Genomic DNA, 20894 nt, shown 5'->3' with positions numbered 1-20894 from the left:
ACCCTCCCCACACTTATTATATACAAAAACTGGCAAATTTACTAAGTACAAAGTATTAGAGAAAGTCTTTATATATTTAGCTCAGTCTGAAAACTACATAAACTAAAACACAATGCAGTCTAGCAATGGCATATTTGTGATATAAGAATAGCCAATGACTCTTAGTACTAGAATATCATAGACTGCATGCACGTAAGTCATTATTGGCTTTCAATGAACAAATCTGTCTTCCAGAGAGTAGAGTTCTTTACCAACAAAGGAACAAATCCCTGGTTGACTTGAAGGCTTTTGGGAATCTGAGGAAAGGACTCTCACATAGAAGCAGATGTGCCCATCATCCCCTGACTAAAATAAGAACTATGTTTTCCCCAAAACAGTTGTGTAAAATCATGGAAGCTTCCAGTCTACTCCATTAAGGTTTCTCTGCGTTAGCTATTATATCCGATGCACAAATCCCCAGAGTTACTCCAGAAATCAATGCTCCCCCAACCCAATTCCCACCCCATGAATCTAGCAAAGGTATCAAAAGTTTTCTTTTTAATTTTTTCTTTTTTAAAAAAAAAACGCAACAGAAGCACATATACTAAAAAAATAAAAAAAATAAATAAAAAATAAAAAGCAAGCCTTACCCTGAAATGCTTTTAAACGGCACAGCCTGAAAACTGCCAGGACTCTACACTACACCTCTCTTCTCAGTTACAGTTCCTGCCTTATCCCCTCCTTATTTCAACCATAAATTCTTTCTGACTGGAAAACGCTCTAGGAAAACAGAGATCTTCTAAACTTAGTAACTTTAAAACTCTGGGAGGGGTAGGAAGACGTTGAAACATCTACTAGTCTATGAAGCCATTTAGATGACTAGATCTCCTTCAGCTTCTTACGTCTGATTCCCGGCTTCTGGGAACTTGCCAAATTCTTTTTTTGTGGATTTTGAAATTCTGTTTCCTCTAGATAGGGAAAATGAAGAGAGTTTCAAAACCCTTGTTTGCAAACTGCTTCTTCCAAAGGTGGTTCATGGACCCCTCGTAACCTTTCAATTAACTTGGATTTGGTTTCAAGTGGTTTAAAGCAAATAGGTGAAGATGAATATAAAACTAACTTCAAACACAAATGGAGTAGAAAAAAACCTGCAGAACACTATAGTTTCTTAGCCACTGCTTTCATTTTCAAACTCATGGTCTTCCCCAGGAGTTACCTGCTCAGCCTATAAGGCAGGCTTTGTAAAGCTACTGTGTGCTACAAAACCCCTCTTTTCTGCCTAGAGCTTTAAATTGGGTCTGAACAAATATTGGAGTCCACACAATCTCTTTCTGGCGCTTGTAATTTTGCAGTCTCACAGAGAAAGCTCCTTATTCGGTAATATAATACTGATGCTTTGGGATAGTTTATTTTCCCTTTCTTTTAGTCTATAAAAATGAGTCAGTGTTTATTAAGCAGGTCTTAACTGCTTTGCACGTATATGTAGTTAACAAATATCTGCTGAATGGAATCTTAGAAATCAAGTGCTATGTTCTTTTTTAAACAAATTTTATTTGTTTTAAAACTGGGGACAAGAGTGAGATAATAGAGTGCTGACTGTTGGGGAGTTTGAAAACTCCTGTTCTCTTCTCAGCTGGATTCCTAAATTATTTGTGCCTAAAGCAAATGACTCTTTCCTTCAGTCCTCTAGCTTTTCTCATCTATAATAAAGGGCAATACCTGTCACTTCCCTTTGTCACCCCCCTCCAAATTTAATGCAAAGCAGGGTTTTTTCAAATACTATTATGTACAGCAAGGAGGTTTCAGAACCCTTTTCTGAAGTGGATTAAGGGTAGAGGGGAGCAAGGAGGAGGAAAAGGGTACTCCCTCTCCTTCAACTTGAATAACTCTGATTTTATCTGGGATTTTCCTATATCCTAAATTGAAAAAGTAGTCTCTCCTGCTAAAAACAAAGTTGGAAGATCAGCTGGTGCTTTTGGGGTAAGTGCTCATTTGAGCAAGTTAAAATGTACATTTGTAGATGGAACTCAACCTCCAGCCAGGCCAGGTGCAGTTCAAAGTCCTTAAACAGCCTCTCTAAATGTACCTAAGACTGGCATCTATGTGGTCTTGGCACAAATTCCCAACAAAAGCTGGAACTTCTGGGAACCACTGAAGATATTTCACTTCCTCACCTCCATCTTTTCTATTCCCACAGTCACCCCATAGTTCATTAAGACACTTAGTCTTCTCCCTTGTTTTCATCACAATTAATTCTCCTGGTTTTCCTCCTCCTGCCTCTTTGACAGCTCTGCAGTGTGATGTAGTAAATTTCCGCTGACCTAACTCTAAACCCTGGAGCCAACCAACACTGTCAAATGTATGACCTTGGTCTAATGAGATAATCACTCTGAACTTCTCCTTATCTCTCACATGAAGATAATCACTTCACCTTTGTTGCAAGGATTATATAAAATAAAGTATATCAAGCTTTTTTTTTTTTTACAATGCCTTGCACATAATAGGTGCTCTTCCCCCAAGGCGTTGTTCTTATCCCTGTTTGCTGTGTGTGCTTTCCCTGAGTTATGATATGTCCTCTCACTGCAACTCTAGCCCTGGCTCCTAAAACTCTCTAGTCCCAAACTTAAACTGTTGGACATTTCCTCTTAGGTGCTCACTCTCGTCTCAAGATAAACATGTTCCAAAATGACATTTCTTACCTTCCCTGATTTTAAGCATATCTGATCCTCTGCCTTATTATTCTGTAACTCTTTCATAAAATTTAAGAGTTACCATCTATTCCTTCTCTGATCACCTCTCAGGTTCTATATATTACATTTGAGGGTCTCTTGAAGCTACTGCCTCCTTTCTAATCCCACTAATATCATCAGATTCTTTATACCTTCCTCCTGGATTCAATATCCTGATATTTGCTTCCAACTTTTATAAAGTACCCACTGCTGCCCGAGAGCAGAACACTGATCATGACTTCTTAGCAGCTCAAAAACCTTCGATGCCTTCCCATGGGTTACTGAATGAAGTTCAGATATATTATCAGCCACACATTCAAGATGCTCTAATTTGAACTGTTCTCTCATCTTTCTCTTCCACTATTTACCTTTACCCAAACTGGCCTATGTACTTTTCCCTCTATATGGCCCATGCTTTCCTGCATCTATGCCATTGCTCACACTGTTCCTTCCAAGGGTAATGCCCTGCTCTATACCAGTCAAAATCTTTCAAAGGTTATTTTACAAAGGCCTGCTCAAATCCCATGAACTTCTCAATGAAGTTTCTCTGCTCCCCCAATCCAGAAATAATCTTTCCCCCATCCCAACTCCCATACCATTTGGTTGATATTATTTTCCTAAAACTAATAGTTTTTCTTGTGTTATAATCATCTTTTTTAACACCTTTATTGGAGTATAACTGCTTTACAATGGTGTGTTAGTTTCTGCTTTATAACAAAGTGAATCAGCTGTACATATACATATACCCCTATATCTCCTCCCTCTTGAGTCTCCCTCCCACCCTCCCTATTCTACCCCTCTAGGTGGTCACAAAGCACCGAGCTGATCTCCCTGTGCTATGTGGCTGCTTCCCACTAGCTATCTATTTAACATTTGGTAGTATTTATAAGTCCGTGCCACTCTCTCACTTTGTCCCAGCTTACCCTTCCCCCTCCCCATGTCCTCAAGTCCATTCTCTACATCTGCATCTTTATTCCTGTCCTGCCCCTGGTTCTTCATAACCATTTTTTAAGTAAAATTTTTTTTTACATTCCATATAAATGTGTTAGCATATGGTATTTGTTTTTCTCCTTCTGACTTACTTCACTCTGTATGACAAACTCTAGGTCCATCCACCTCACTACAAAAAACTCAATTTCATTTCTTTTTATGGCTGAGTAATATTCCGTTGTATATATGTGCCACATCTTCTTTATCCATTCATCTGTTGATGGACACTTAGGTTGCTTCCATGTCCTGGCTATTGTAAATAGAGCTGCAATGAACATTGTGGCACATGACTCTTTTTGAATTATGGTTTTCTCAGGGTATATGCCCAGTAGTGGGATTGCTGGGTGGTATGGTAGTTCTATTTTTAGTCTTTTAAGGAACCTCCATACTGTTCTCCATAGTGGCTGTATCAGTTTACATTCCCACCAACAGTGCAAGAGGGTTCCCTTTTCTCCACACCCTCTCCAGCATTTATTGTTTGTAGATTTTTTGATGATGGCCATTCTGACTGGTGTGAGGTGATACCTCATTGTAGTTTTGCTTTGCATTTCTCTAATTATTAGTGATGTTGAGCATCCTTTCATGTGTTTTTTGGCAATCTGTATATTTTCTTTCAAGAACTATTTAGGTCTTCACCCATTTTTGGATTGGGTTGTTTGTTTTTCTGATACTGAGTTGCATGAGCTGTTTGTAAGTTTTGGAGGTTAATCCTTTGTCAGTTGCTTCATTTGCAAATATTTTCTCCCATTCTGAGGGTTGTCTTTTGGTCTTGTTTATGGTTTCCTTTGCTGTGCAAAAGGTTTGAAGTTTCATTAGGTTCCATTTGTTTATTTTTGTTTTTATTTCCATTTCTCTAGGAGGTGGGTCAAAAAGGATCTTGCTGTGATGTATGTAATAGAGTGTTCTGCCTATGTTTTCCTCTAAGAGTTTTATAGTGTCTGGCCTTACATTTAGGTCTTTAATCCATTTAGAGTTTATTTTTGTGTATAGTGTTAGGGAGTGTTCTAATTTCATTCTTTTACATGTAGCTGTCCAGTTTTCCCAGCACCACTTATTGAAGAGGCTGTCTTTTCTCCATTGTATATAATTATCTTTTTGAATTTCATCTCCTCTATCAGATTGGTAAGTGTGAAATGCCTGATTAATTTCTGTATCCTCTAAAGCCCTAGCACAGGGCCTGGCTTCTAAGTAGGAGATCAGTTAAAAAAATTTTTTTTGAACTTAAAAAAAGAATAAAGACCAGCAACAGGTGAGTTCATTAAGAATATCAGACCATGGAAAACCTTTCTGAAAAAATACATGTTACAAGATGTCTCCTGCTGATAACTTCATCAAGACAATTGCCATAAAGAATACAAACATTTTATCTGGTGGTGTTTAAAGTCAGTTCCAGGATCTACCTTTATCTTTTCCCATTTGGTGAGCACTGACATGAACAAGCATCCAGCCCTTGAGTGTGCTACCTTATATATTACCCTTCACTCATCATCACCTTCCATCATGTGGTAATGTGGTCAAGTGTACTGGGTGCTGTGCCCCAGGGTCCTAAGCCCTGAAATCTGGCTGATCCACCTACTACCTGAGCAGCAACCAATAAAACGAATTATGAGCACCTTACTTGTTTTTCAGCACAGATCTCGGACATCTTAGCTTTGCTGCTTGCGCTGATTCTTTTTCTTTCTTTTTTTTTTTTTAACATCTTTATTGGAGTATAATTGCTTTACAATGGTGTGTTAGTTTCTGCTGTATAACAAAGTGAATCAGCTATACATATACATATATCCCCCATATCTCCTCCCTCTTGCGTCTCCTTCCCACCCTCTGTATCCCACCCCTCTGGGTGGAGACAAAGCACTGAGCTGATCTCCCTGTCTTGCCCTGATTCTTAAATGCACTCCACTGCAATCTTATTCAACCTCAAACCCTTTTACGGATTTCAATTCTCTATTTTATCTCTCAGAGATTTACAATAACCTTACTCTACATATTTCAATTCCAGTCCAACAAATCCAAATCATGTGTTGCTGAACTGGTTGGGCCTACCCAGACAAATGTTGTCTAAAGCAAGAGTAACAGTTCTGCTCATTGCAGTTCTAACAACAGATTGAGCAGGTGGGCACAGTTATTTATTCTTACAGGTTTCCTCAGCAACTCTAATGAACAGAGAATCCTGACAACCCTGAATTTCAGTAACTTCTGATGGACTTCTGGGTTATGCTTAGTGGTCAGTTGTACCATTGAACTCAGGAAGCGGTGTGGTGCTTGATAAGGAAGCTACAGGATCCAAAAAGACATATATAGTAGAATTTGCGAGCCAGATTTTAAACATGCTCACCCATGCCCTTGAAAGAAAGTTAACAAGAATTCAACATTCATGAATGTTTAACCATCTATGGAAATATTCTCTGAAGTAATCTGCTTAAGAGATGATTTAAAAATGTGCCGATAAGATTAAAGTACAGCCTAAATAAATCTCAGCATGGGGCTTAGGTCCCTTTCTAGAAAGGGAGGAATGAAGTTAAAATAGAACTAATCTAAGAGAAGCTCTACTTATTAAAACCAACATGCTAGTCATGACAGAGTGAAGAAGTGACAGTTTTTAGAACAGAAAAGACTGAAACATGTATCACTATTTCAACCACTGCCTGGGGAAAAGTTTCTATGATTATAATGCCTATCAGGGTTACTTGGAAAGAAATATCACTAGAACAGAACAGACTATCACACTATCAGAATACCGTATCTTAATGTAAATACCACACAGATACATCCAGTTTTCTTTGTTGTAATTCTGCGATCTCGAATTTGGTTTCCTGGGTAGAGGTGACCACTAGAAGGCAATGCCCTGAACGTTACAAGATTTCCCATAGTAAAACTTCTAAATTAGCTGTTTTGTTGATAAATTGTTCTTTCCAGAAAGAAAAGAGTGAACTGATCCCCTGGGACCTGTTCACTCCTAGGACAAGCTGTAAATTGAACCAAATTTGTAAACCCTGGATTGGTGATGACTACATCAGGATATAGATTTGAGAGGCTCGACCTCGGCAGTTTGTTGTCTCAGTCTCACTCTCTCACCTCTTCACAACAATATGGTATTTTGTAAAACACAATGATTAGAGACTCAGGAGATCTAAGATTTTAATTCAACCCTCTTAAGACTACTCTGAGTCTCAGTCTTCTCATCTATACATGAGAAGGTTGGACAAGATAATTTCTACTGCCCCTTCCAGTCTTGGAATCATTCTTGTTATTAGAAATAACAAGATTTCAGTAAGGTGCCTAGTTACAAAATAAATTTACAACTAAACAGCCTTTCTAGATACTTATAAAAAGCAGTTGGAAAAAAAATGGAAAAAGTGCCATTTAAATAGCAACAAGATTTAAAACATCTAGAAATATGCCTAACAATAAATGTACAGATCTATACAAAAAGCCACAAAGTTTTACAGATGGCCACAGAAGAAGACCTGAATTAACAGAGAAATATCATGTTCCTGAATAGGGAGACTCAACACTGCAAAAATAAACTGTCCACCAGATTAAGCCATAAATTCAATGTAATCACAACCAATGGAACTTCTCTGAACTTGAATAAATAATTTTAAAATGTATCTGTAAAGAGAGCACTCATTCACTACCTTTTCCAATCAGGGTTTCCTAGAGAAGGTATAATTTCATGAGTTTTTTGAATAAAAGGAAACACTTGTATGCTTTCTGAGGGCAAAAAACCCCAATTTATATTTGCTTTAATACATCATCAAGCCTAGCATATAAAAGTAGTTCTGTAAACCTAGTATTCTCAGGTTTAATAGTTGTGTAAAGTCAGCTTTCATGAGCAACCTTGAAAGCTCACACTGTAGAGTGATTTTATGGAAGCATAAATCTGAATTGGGTGCTCTGTGAAGTTAGTATGCAGTACTCAGTAAGATAGTAGGTGAGCCTAGCTGACTGCCTAGAATTTGCATCTCAAAGAGGCTGATCTTTTTGTGTGTGTCTATTAGCTATCATTTATGTAGTAATTTTCATTTAAGACCCAGAGGTTACTTACCTTTTCAGTTATATTTTATTTTATATTGATTTATTTTTATTCAATTATATTTTATTCTATGGGAAGAATTACACACTACAATGATATTCACAAAGTTAGTGACACCTGACAATCTCATTCATGAATGGATGCACGCACGTACATACACACACATGATGGTTGGCTGGCCATAAGGCTCTGAAGAAGCAGAGGAAGAGCATGACAAGTTCAGAGTGGCAACAAAAGTGGCTAGGGATGAATGGTCAAAGATTAAAAAGAAAATACAGATTGGGGGAAATGAAAGGAGACCGCAGAAACTTGTTGAAGTTTAAATGAAGTGAATAAGGTTACAGAGAGATTCACTAATTCTTTTATCAAAGGTGTCAAGTATTACACTAGGGCTAGGGAATGCAGAAAAGGATCAGACACTATCCCTATTACTGCCTTGAAGTGATAGTAGGGGAGACATACAAGAAAAAATTGCTATATAGTGTGGTGGGTAGTATGACAGAGGTAAGGACAGTGTGTTGTGGATGTGCAAAAGTGGAACATCTAAAACAGATTGTACGGATCTGGTAATGTTTCTTGGAGCACATCCTGAGCTGAGTTTTCAAGCACAAATATAAGTTAGCTTAGTGAACATGGTAGACAGAGTTTTCCAGGCAGGGGTGAGGAACAACTTATGAAATGGCATGGAGTGAAGTACACTGCAGAATGCCACTGAATACTTTAAAAGGTGAGTTAACATGATCAGACTTGTGATTCAGAAAGATACAGCATCAGAATGGAGTCTAGCTTGACTGATGGCCAGGAAATGAGATAAGACGCTACTATTTGTAATCCAGAGGAAAAATAATGAATAGGTGAGTTAAGGCATTTGTAATGGGGATGGGGAGAAGGCGTTACAGTTGACAGTTTTTATATATGAGGTAAAAATCAACAAAGTGGAATTTATCTTGGTGAATTTACTAAAGTCCAGGATCTAGACTTCAGTTTTTAGACTCAGGAATTTGGTTTTGGCTGCTCATTGAGACTGAATCCATAATTCACATTAACGTCAATAAGGTTTTAGAAGCTAATGTAAAACCAGAATGGTAGATGATTATTTGCAATGAATAGGTTAACTGCCCCAGTGACTATAATATTTACTTTGGCACATTCAGACATTTTCTCCTTGGAAAAACACATATATGAGAAAACAATCATAATCAGAAGGTTGCTTGATCAACATGGAATTAGAGGTAGGGAAATTAAATTGTGTGTTTTAAACATTTAATAACATCAGGCCACAATGCAGAGAGAGGAATGTTCAAGTTTGTGGGCTACAATCTCTCCCTTGGACAGTACTTGCATAGGCACAACCAAAGTAGGCTTCTCACTCTCCTGTTTCTATGTTGTCTTTGTTAACTAATAGCACTTCTATGAATATTCTTTAGACAAATATATTTAGTCAACTCTTAATCTGTCCAGCTGGACTTTTATGGGTGATTGTTGGGTAGCTTTGCCTTGATTTGTGTTGATGTTACCATTTAATTCTCAGTCGTAAATCTAATTTCCCTTATTTCCAAGATCTTAGAGATGAAGGTGGAGGAACAACTGAACTCTCAGTCACCATTTACTTCCTACAAACTTCAGGTGAAAGATGAAAAACACAATGGAACAGAGAGGGAAATGGGTAGGATCCAAACAAAATGTAGTTTACAAAGAGAAGGCTCTTAAAGGCAATTAACCATAGGCTGAATACATAAAATTTCATAATTCAAACAAATCAAATTTATATGCAATTTACATATGTATATCAAATAATCACACTGTACACCTTAAACTTATACAGTGTTAAACATCAATTATATCTCAATAAAGCTAGGGACAAAAAAAGAACCAATCATGTACATGTTATAGTGAGATACATAAATGATCAAGAGTGTGAATGGGGAAGATAATTAGATCTAATGATACAAACAGATATAATGCAAAAATGATAAAAATGGGGGAGGGGATAGTAAACAAAATGCCAAAATGGTTCTGAGGGAGGAGTTATTGTAAGTAGAGAAGTCAAGAAAAGCTTAATGGGGAAAGTGGCATTTGTCTTACAGTAGCAGTGAAAGTCTTGGTAAAAAAGATTCAAATCATTTTTTCCCTTGATAATCACATAACCTTTTTAATCAAAGATATGTCATATTAATTAAAAATTTATTACTTATGAATAATTGTATCTAGTTATGAAAAACTTTACGGATATAATTTGAAACATTTTTTAAAATGAGAGATACAAAGGGAAAAGATAAGCAGAAAAGTAAATAAGGTGTCAAAGCTTAGTAATTGTGCATAGACCTCTGTGGTCCCAGGATTTTATTGTTACTCAAGATTTCCTTGTTTGAATGGCTCATACAACTCAATAACAAACAAACAACCCAATCAAAAAATGGGCAGAAAACTTAAATAGACATTTCTCCAAAGAAGACATACAGATGGCCAAGAGGCACATGAAAAGATGCTCAACATTGCTAATTACTAGAGAAATGCAAATCAAAACTACAATGAGGTATCACCTCACACCAGTCAGAATAACTATCATCAAAAAGTCTACAAATAACAAATGCTGGATAGGGTGTGGAGAAAAGGGAACCTGGTGGGAAAGTAAATTGGTGCAGTCACTATGGAAAACCGTATGGAGGTTCCTCAAGAAACTAAAAATAGAGTTGTCATATGATCCAGCAACCCCACTCCTGGGCATATATCCGGACAACATTATAATTCAAAAAGATACATGCACCCCTATGTTCATAGCAGCACTATTTACAATAGCCAAGACATGGAAGCAACCTAAATGTCCATCGACAGATGAATGGATAAAGAAGATGTGGTATATATATACAATCGAATATTACTCAGCCCTAAAAAAGAATGAAATAATGCCATTTGCAGCAACATGGATGGACCTAGAGATTATCATACTAAGTGAAGTCAGACAGAGAAAGACAAATACCACATGATATCACTTATATGTGGACTCTAAAATGTGACACAAATGAATATATCTACAAAACAGAAACAGACTCACAGACATACAGAACAGACTTGTAGTTTCCAGTGGCAAAGGGTGTGGGGAGGGATGGGTTGGGAGTCTGGGATTAACAGATGCAAACTATTAAATATATGTATAACTGAATCACTTTGCTGTATACCAGAAACTAACACAACATTATAAATCAACTATACTTCAATAAAATAAATTTTCAAAAAAAGATTTCCTTGCTTAGATCACTTGGAGGTCAAGCAGTTTTCTTAGCAGTTGGCTCTCTCAAAGGGATGACCAAGAAATTGAAAAAAAAAATTTCTTAAAAGATATATTTGGTCTTACCAACCCATGGATTTCAGAATTTTATAATTATACAATTCATTAAACTTCATTTTATTGCTTTAAACCTGCTGGATCTTTTATTTTAGTAGGAAAAGATTTAATTCACTATAGCAGTAACTAAGGGAGTAAAAACTGTTATACTTTTCTCCCCCACCTGTTCCATCTCTCTTCATTTCATACTCTCACAAACCCTCCTCATTCTTTATACAGAACATTAAGTAATGCTCTTTGCATCTGATCATCAGAGCTAGATTAATCAGTGCTCTTTAAGAAACTCCTTTAAATCTGTGCACCATGAATAAACCACAGATCACAAACCTTTTGAAGACTTTGTTTTTCCTTAGCACAAAAACTATAACAAGAAATAACAGAGAATCTCATCATTTGCATTTGTTTAGGTTTCATAGTTTATAAAAATCATCTCATTAAGCTTGAGATATAGGGAAAGATAATTACCCATTTACAGTTGAGAAAACTAAGGATCTGAGAAATAGTAGGCGGAGAAAAACAGACCTGGGAATCATGCCTTTTGATTCTAACCCCTGCAGTCAGAAGGCCCATTCCCATCCTTTGGCTGAACATTTCTCCACTTTTAACCAGAGATTCTTTTTGCTCTGTACAGTGTCTCCCATTTGTTCAAGAAAACGAAGGTCTAATCTCCTCGGCTATCTTGCCTGAGCCACCACATGTGGCCACCCAGGTTGTACACTGCATATCTTTACTGGTCACCATTCACAGACCACAATGGGAACTGTGTCCCTGGAGTTGTACAGGGTCATGATACTGGTATTCACTTTCCTAAATACCTGCTTACAAGGCCTGTGCTAGTACTTCTATCTTTAGTACTTGGTCGGTCTCATAGTAACAGCGTGGCAAACCCTCAAGTAGTCATGCTCAGAGAGAAGACAGTGGTATGGGAAATGAAATATTATACAGAAGTAGCTTTGGATCTGTGACTTTTTTAGTAGCAGATTTAGTTTCCTAATTATGTTGGGTTTAGTTCATGCCAAAAGTGTTTAAATTGGAAACTCCTTAAGGACTTGGGAATGAAAGCAAACATATTAAAGGCATGTTGACCACTGGGCAGCCAAAACTGATGACAAGTGTCTGTGAACTAAAAGCTTAGGCATTTTACTTACGTAGGCAACAGGAGAACTCTATTATTAAATTTAAGAATCAAAGAGGTAACATTAATTCACAGCTCACTGTGTTGTCAGCACTTACATATCTTTTTTCATTTAACCCTTAAAATAACCTTATGATTTGTATACCATTGTATTGTTATTTCCATATTACAGATGATGAAACTAAGGCACAGAAAGGCTAAGTAACTTGCCCAACATCACTCGCTAATAACTGGCAAAGCCAGTATGGAACACAGGTAGTCTGATTTCAGAGCCTGTGCTTTTAATCACCGTATTATGATTAATATCAAAATGTATACCAACAACTAGGGGATAACCAGGAGTAACAGGAAAAATGTGGGAGAAAAGCTGTGAGAAATAAGATATAAAGAGAGAGGAAGCCCTCTTCTATTCTGTGTTCCCTAACGTGCAGTCACTCTGTATTATAACAACCCCTCACCCATAAATTTCATATTTGGTAGATAGCCAGCAGTAAGCAACAAGTAACCAATGAACAGCCAAGGTAGCAACGTGAAATCTATGCACTAAAGTTAAGTATTTCACTTACAGAATAGTTTCTTAGGCCCTTAGAATCTATTTTTTACTTATTTTACACACAATTGTAATAAGGAGAATGACTGGTTTATAGCTCCAAAGAAGACCAGACACAGCGAATTAGAAGAATTCAAGGGATAATACAGGCAGACATAACAAGAGCAAGAAGTAAAAAGAAAGAAAATTACACAAAATAAAATGCAAGAATTCAAATATCACCAGTACTTTGGTTTTAAAATACATCCACAAATTCTTTGGTACTCCTCTCTTCAAGAAGTGGAGCTTCAGCATGGGCTAGACCCAGTGACTCTTCTAACAAAGAGAATATGGTGGCAAGTGACTTTGAGACTAGGTCATACAAAGCACTGCTGCTTCCTCCTTGTTCTCTCTCTTTTATTACTGGCTCTGGGAGAAGGGAGCTTCCATGTCATGAGGATGTTCAAGCAGCCTGTGGAAAGGCCCATGTGGTGAGGAACTGAGGCCACCTGCTAACAGCCAGCTGAGTGAGCTGTGTTGGAAGGGGGTCTTCCAGCTCTAGCCTTCACATGAATACAACCCGTACCTAAAACCTCATGAGAGCCAGGACCACTCAGCTCAGCTGCTTCTGGATTCCTAACTCTCAGAAACTGTGAGGTAATAAATGCTTGTTATTTTAAGCTGCTAAGGTTAGAAAGTGTTTCATCCAAAATGGTTAAAATAGAAATATTGCTGATTAGAAAATACATTTTGTTATCTGAAAAAAATAATATATTTCCCCATGATGTTTATGTAGTTTTTCCCTTTTGCCATTCCATTCACTGGGAATCTTAACTCTTTGTTAGTCTATAACCTTGAAGGATGGGAATCATATTTTCTTTCCCTTTGCATACCTTCCAAAAAGCCTAGGGACTGAGGCTCTACACACAGTGAGAATTAGATTACCCTGTCTATATGTAGAAGTAAGGGGCCATGAGATATTTCAGGTTATTTTCTTCTCTTTAAAAAAGTTCTTTTCCACAAATAATACATTAGTACATTCTCATTTTAAAAAATTCACACAAGACAGAGGTGTATAAAGTAAAACATTAAAGTCCCTTTTCACAATATCCACCACTGCAACCCACTCCCCCTTCCAGAGGCAATCACTGTTAATGGTTTGGTATTCATCTTTCTACAACTTTTCCTTTGCATTTACACACATTTATACAAATACAGTACATAGTTTCAGAATTTTTTTCGCAAATGGGATCATATATTATTATTCTGTAATTTACTTCTTTCACTCAGCAGTAAGTCTTAGGAACCTTTCCATGAAAATAAACATGTATCTACCTAATTCTAAAGTAGATATAATTTATTTAACCATTTCCTTACTGCCTGACTTTTTTGTGGCTATAAAGAATGCTGCAATGAATATCCATCTACATGGTGTTTTGTTTGTTTTGTTTTGCTCAACATCACTAATTATTAGAGAAATGCAAATCAAAACTACAATGAGGTATCACCTAACACTGGTCAGAATAGCCATCATCAAAAAATCTACAAACAATAAATGCTGGAGAGGGTGTGGAGAAAAGGGAATACTCTTGCACTGTTGGTGGGAATGTAAATTGATATAGCTACTATAGAGAACAGTATGGAGGTTCCTTAAAAAATAAGAATTTTTTCTTATTTTTTAAGAAAAATAAAATAAAAAATAGAATAAATATAAATAAATAAAATAAATAAAAATAAATAAATAAATAAAAATAAAATAAATAAAAAATAGAATAAATAAAAAATAGAATTACCATATGACCCAGCAATCCCACTACTGGGTATATACCTGGAGAAAACCATAACTCAAAAAGACACATGCACCCCAGTGTTCACTGCAGCACTATTTACAATAGCCAGGCCATGGAAGCAACCTAAAGGCCCATAGAGGACTTCCCTGGTGGCACAGTGGTTAGGAATCCACCTGCCAATGCAGGGGACATGGGCTCGATCCCTGGTCCGGGAAGATCCCATATGCCACGGAGCAACTAAGCCCATGCACCACAACTACTGAGCCTGCGCTCTAAAGCCCGTGAGCCACAACTACTGAGCCCAAGTGCCACAACTACTGAAGCCCGCACGCCTAGAGCCCGTGCTCCACAGCAAGAGAAGCCACGACAATGAGAAGCCCGCGCACCGCAACAAAGAGTAGCCCCTGCTTGCTGCAACTAGAGAAAGCCTGCGTGCAGCAAAGACCCAACACAGACAAAAATTAATTAATTAATTAATTTAAAAAACATAAAAAAGAAAACTATTGGCAAAGATGTGGAGAAATTAGAATCCTTGTGCACTGTTGGTGAGAATGTAAAATGGTACAGCTGCTTATGGAAAACAGTATGGTGGTTCCTCATAAAATTAAAAATAGAATTAGCATACTATCCAGCAATTCTACTTCTGGGTATATACCCAAAAGAATTGAAAGCAGGGAGTTGAAGAGATATTTGTATACTCATGTTCATGGCAGCATTATTCACAATAGCTAAGGAGTGGAAGCAACCCAAATGTCCAATGACAGATAGCTAAATAAAATGTTATATATATAGAGAGAGAGATAGATAGAGATATATACAACAAAACATTATTCATCCTTAAAAAGGAAGGAAATTATGACATGCTACAACATAGATGAACCTTAGGAACATTATGTTAAGTGAAATAAGTCAGTTATAGAAAGATAAATACTGTATGATTCTACTTTTATGAGGCACCTAGAGTAGTCAAATTCATAGAGACAGAAAGAAGAATGGTGGTTGCCATCCCAGGGGCTGGGAGTTGGGAGAAAGGGGAGCTACTGTTCAATGGATACAGAGTTTCAGTTTTTTGGGTTTTTTAAAAAAAATATTTATTTTTGGATGCGTTGGGTCTTCGTTGCTGCGCGCGGGCTTTCTCTAGTTGTGGCAAGCAGGAGCTACTCTTTGTTGCGGTGTGCAGGCTTCTCATTGTGGTGGCTTCTCTTGTGGAGCACAGGCTCTAGGTGAGTGGGCTTCAGTAGTTGTGGCACGTGGGCTCAGTAGTTGTGGCGCACGAGCTTAGTTGCTCCGGGGCATGTGGGATCTTCCTAGACCAGGGCTCGAACCCACGTCCCCTGCATTGGCAGGCGGATTCTTAACAACTGCGCCACCAGGAAGTCCTAGAGTTTCAGTTTTAAAGATGAAAAGTGTTCTGGAGCTGGTTGGTGGTGATTGTTACCTAACAGTGTGAATGTACTTAATGCCACTGAACTGAACTGTACACTTAAAAATGGTTAAGATGGTAATGTTGTGTGTATTTTGCCATAATTAAAATATTTCTTTAAAAAATTCTGTTTCCTGCACAAACCCATGTCCCCTGCATTGGCAGGCGGACTCTCAACCACTGCGCCACCAGGGAAGCCCCATGTTGCTAGTCTTTTAATTCTATGAGGCCCACTTTGATCCCTGGCCTAGTGCTTTGAACTCAACCTTCCAGACTGAACTTTGTCTGGGCCTGGAACTCCTTGAGTCCCTCAACATTCACCTTTACCCAGACTAAGGTTCCCCTTTTCTTGGAGCTCTCTTGTCAGTCCACTTATTTTTAATCCAATACTGTTTCTGAGACTCCCAGTTTGGGTCCTGTTTTTGGACCCCCCTGAAGAAAGATCTGAGAAATAAAGCACACAATTCTAGAATACAGACTATCTTTACTGCAGGCATAACTCTAAACTTAATGATGTTCAATATATATTAAAAGCTTGGGAAACAATATTTATGGAGAATTGCTTGAAGGATATACAGCTTATCTACTTCTTGGGATGAGTTAGCTTGTTTGCTTGTTTTTTTGTTTTCTAAGCCAAGGCTCAACAGATGAGCTCTAGAAACTTTGCGAATCTTCTAAAATTGTCTATACCTGTGCATTTTTTCTGGGGAGGGGTCCTAAGCTTTTAAAAGATTCTTAATATGCTTTGTTATTTAAAAAAGAGAAGAGCTGAGAATCTTTATGTACTCTAAAACTTGTTGTTCCTTGGATTGAGACAGACCATCGAAGGCTTACCTCAATCAAATTGTTCTGCCCCAAGCTCAGAATGGCTTTTACTGAACAATGCTTTGGCGCTATGCCAACAGCCTACATTAAAGGACATTAAAGGAAAACAGCTTCGGCCCTAAAAATGTGTTTAGGTAAATACTACAGATTCCAATAAAGACAAAGAGAGCAAGACAAAGATGGGCACAGATCTGCCTGGATATCTCAAGATCTTAACCAGATAGGATGTCTGTAAAGGCACAGATGTGCTGATGTCACCATGAGACAAGAACAGATTATGAATAGGCCAAGAAGGGTAAAATTCCCTATGGAAGAATTACGGTCAAATCGAACACCAGTACTAAAAGGTTCTTCCTTCATAAACTCAAGCATGGGATTTGGAGAGCCACCAGTGCAGACATTAATGGCAATATGTGGGTAAATGTATATAACATCTTGCTTATACACTGAGTATACATAAGTTTAAAAAGAGTTGAAACTACATAAGGTTTCATGTGAAATTTTTAACAACTCTCCCTTCTCAATCTCAGGTTAATTCTCTTTTATATAACCCTCATATTCCTCTATTTAGCTAAAATCCATCCATCCATCCTTCAAAGCTCAGCTTTTAAAATTATAACAACAAATGTAGTTCAAGTGGAACTGATTTTATTTTACTAAACCAAAAGCAACCTCCTCTCCTCCTCAAACACACACGCTCTTTGGAAATCCCATCACTCTTTCACTGTTTTTCAAATTCTTTAAAAGCATGTATGTGCACAACAAACTACGAGAGGTTTTCCTTCTGTTGGCGAGAACCCTCCCACACAACAATCAATAGTTATTTGGTTGGAATTATGTGAAGAGTTTAGTTCCAGACCTTGGTAGAAAGTCCAAGCTTTCTCCAAAATAGCCATAGCAGAAACTAATATTAATATGATAAATTATCATACTAAGGATGCAAAGCATATGGCCTGGGATCGAAGAAATTAGTTATTAAGTTGGACCTCTATAAGAGAAACAAGTTCAACAAGACCCTTTTGATCATCTTACCTTAAGCTCACATGGAAAAACGAAGAATGTTAGGAGGAATATTCAAATCATGATTCATCTTATATAATATCAATAATCCCAATTAATTCCGTTAGCCCAGTGAAAGTCTCTGTTGGACTATTCCTATTTCCCCTTGAAAGTTCATGGATGAGAAACACCCTCTCACCTTTAGCTTTTCCTAAAGACACTTCCACCATGGTTATCATAGCAGACCTGTCACTTTCTCTCTTAAATACCTTCAAAATTAAAGCACTTACCTGTCTGCCTCAAGTCTTTAGGTAGAACATCCCTCTCACTGCCCTCTAAAAAGAACACTGAAACATTACTCTCAAATGTGAATTAACACCGTCAGTGGTTATAACCAAAGACTTTCTAGAATAATTTCAACTTTATAATTTTTTTCCTCCCACCTTTGCAGCAAAAATAGTCTCAAGTCAGGTCAGAGGGAAGTCAAGTCTGAGTCTTGCACTAAGAAGTTTCTTGGAAATCCAAAATTGTAAGAAACTTCTTGGTGAGCTTCAGTTCAATCCTATGAATGCTCTGAGAGTAGAAGCTGTCAGTTTCCTGGCTTTGTGGGTAGAACATGGTACAGTATAGTACTAAGCAAATACTATTATTGATTGTTGAAGTTGGGATATCTCAGCAGATATGAACTGAGCACTTACCTGAAATAAAAGGTTTATGTATTTCATCTCAGAGAAACATCACCTAAGAATAAAACAAAAACTCCTTGTCAGTTAGCTCAGGCCCTGCTGATATAATAATACCTATGCAATTTATCAAAATTTACTGTGTGCTGGACACTTTACTACATGCTTTATGTGGATCACCTTGTTCAATTTTCACTAACATCTGGGCCTAAAAAGAGGATATTATTCTTTTTCACAGATGAAAAACCTGAGGCTTAAGAAGGTTAAGTGACTTGCTCAGGGTCATACAGAGTGGTGGAGTCACAGTGATAGAGATTTGAATCCCTGTTTGCCTGACCTCTCTTGACCATGATTCTGTAACATCCCTCTTATAGATTTGGCCCCAGATGAAGAGGTGCTTGTCAAGTGGGCATCTATGGCAGTAACTGAGAACTGTGGTCAAATACATAATTCAGAAGAAGTATAATTTAAAGCCTTGAATGCCCAGGTGCTCCTCTTTGATAGAGCTGGCACTGAGCTCAGGATGAAATCCACTGTTCTACTATGTCCACACATTTCATCATCCATTATTTTGTGAAGCCTTAGGAGTTCTAAAATGGGATAGGAGAAAAAGGAATTGGTAGTCAGAGCTTAAAGTCCTAAAAAAGTGACTGCAGAAGCCCTACTGGTATGTGTTTTGTAACCTGGACTCTTGTGTAAAATTTTATCTGAATAGATGGCTTTGCTAATTTAAAATAATAAAACCTTGGTTCCACAAGGGGAGTTTTTAAAAAATCTTGAAACCCAGCATGCATCCCAGACCAACTAGATCAAGTTTATGCGAGTTGCAATTTTCAGTGTCAGGTGATTCTAATATATCGCCAAAGCTGGGAACCGCTGCAATAACCTAATCTGCGCTTCCTCATTTGAGATAAAAGGAGAATAAGACCCAAAGAACTTAAAGGAGATCAGGACCAGAAACAGTATCTCTTGACTGCTAGCTCTCCACGCTGTATTGTTCGCTCTCCTTAATCCAGAATGAACCAACTGTTCCTCTAAGGTATAGAGTGCACAAACCAAAATTATTATGTAACTTCATATTATCAGAGTTCTCTGCACCTTGAAAGAGTACTTTATATACATTCTCTCTTTAGATTCTTATACAGGGGAAGTAGGCAGTGCAAAACTTCCATGTTTTAGAAATGAGGAAATCAAAGGTCAATTAAGTTAACTCACAGTAGCTTAAAGATAGGGGCAGAATTTAAATCTTTATATTCTAACTCCTGGATTAAGTAAATTAAATTTGGCAAGTGTTTATTGAGTGCCTAGTACGTGTTAGTTAAGACATGGTCAAAGACACAAAAATAAGACATCATCCATGCCCTCAATTAGTGTACAATCTTCTTGGAAAGACAGAGACAACTAAAATACTGCACTGCCTTCACAGCAAGTTCTTTTTTGACCCACCTCCTAGATTAATGGAAATAAAAACAAAAATAAACAAATGGGAAGATGGTTTTTTGGGGACCCTAGTTCGCCATCTCCTTGGTCTGCCGGCTTTCTGAATAAAGTTGTATTCCTTGCCTCAACACCTTGTCTCCAATTCATTGGCCTGTTGAGCGGCGAGCAGAGTGAGCTTTGACTCGGTAACACACAGAGCAGTTCAATCCAAGCTTTTATTTCTAAACGTGGCCATGGCCAAGCAGCAAGCAAAGAATCTTCCAGGTAAAAGACCTACTGCTGAGGAGACCGTCAAGATGGTGGAGGAGTAAGACGTGGAGATCACCTTCCTCCCCACAGATACATCAGAAATACATCTACGTGTGGAACAACTCCTACAGAACACCTGCTGAATGCTGGCAGAAGACCTCAGACTTCCCAAAAGGCAAGAAACTCCCTTTTGCTTTGATGATCTGTCCCAATCCAAGGAAAAATAAACATGGGTAGGGCAAAAGAAAAAACAGAGACCAAAGAATAGGGACGGAATCTGCACCTCGGGGAGGTAGCTGTGAAGGAGGAAAAGTTTCCACACATTAGGAAGCCCCTTCACTGGTGAAGACGGGGGTGGCGGTGGGGGGGCGGGAAGCTTCGGAGCCGTGGAGGAGAGTGCAGCAACAGGGGTGCAGACGGCAAACCGAGAGATTCCTGCACAGAGGATTGGTGCCAACCAGCACTCACCAGCCTGAGAGGCTTGTCTGCTCACCTACCGGGTCTGGTGGGGGCTGGGAGCTGAGGCTCGGGCTTCGGAGCTTAGATCCCAGGGAGAAGACTGGGGTTGGCTGCGTGACCACAGCCTGAAGGGGGCTAGTGCGCCACAGCTAGCCAGGAGGGAGTCCGGGAAAAAGTCTGGACCTGCCTAAGAGGAAAGAGACCATCGTTTTGGGGTGCGTGAGGACAGGGGATTCAGAGCACCGCCTAAACGAGCTCCAGAGATGGGCACAAGCCGTGGCT

The 20894-nt window shown here is 38.2% G+C and overlaps 1 protein-coding gene across 2 annotated transcripts in view; it reads right to left on the bottom strand.

Annotated features, from left to right (window-relative positions):
* The window catches only part of LOC101330367 (phospholipid-transporting ATPase FetA-like), a 93548-nt gene extending 75027 nt beyond the window's left edge, over positions 1 to 18521 (bottom strand). For both annotated transcript variants that reach the window (XM_019949043.3, XM_073806253.1), the window contains exon 1: positions 18480 to 18521. In XM_019949043.3, the coding sequence (XP_019804602.3) occupies positions 18480 to 18506 (27 nt within the window). In that variant the 5' untranslated portion in view covers positions 18507 to 18521. The remainder of the gene's footprint in view (positions 1 to 18479) is intronic.
* Positions 18522 to 20894: the final 2373 nt, after the last annotated feature.

Source organism: Tursiops truncatus, chromosome 6, assembly GCF_011762595.2.
Source record: "Tursiops truncatus isolate mTurTru1 chromosome 6, mTurTru1.mat.Y, whole genome shotgun sequence".
In the NCBI taxonomy this organism is placed as follows: Eukaryota; Metazoa; Chordata; class Mammalia; order Artiodactyla; family Delphinidae; genus Tursiops; species Tursiops truncatus.
Note: the sequence above shows the minus strand (reverse complement) of the source record. Positions and strands in the feature narration are given on the sequence as shown.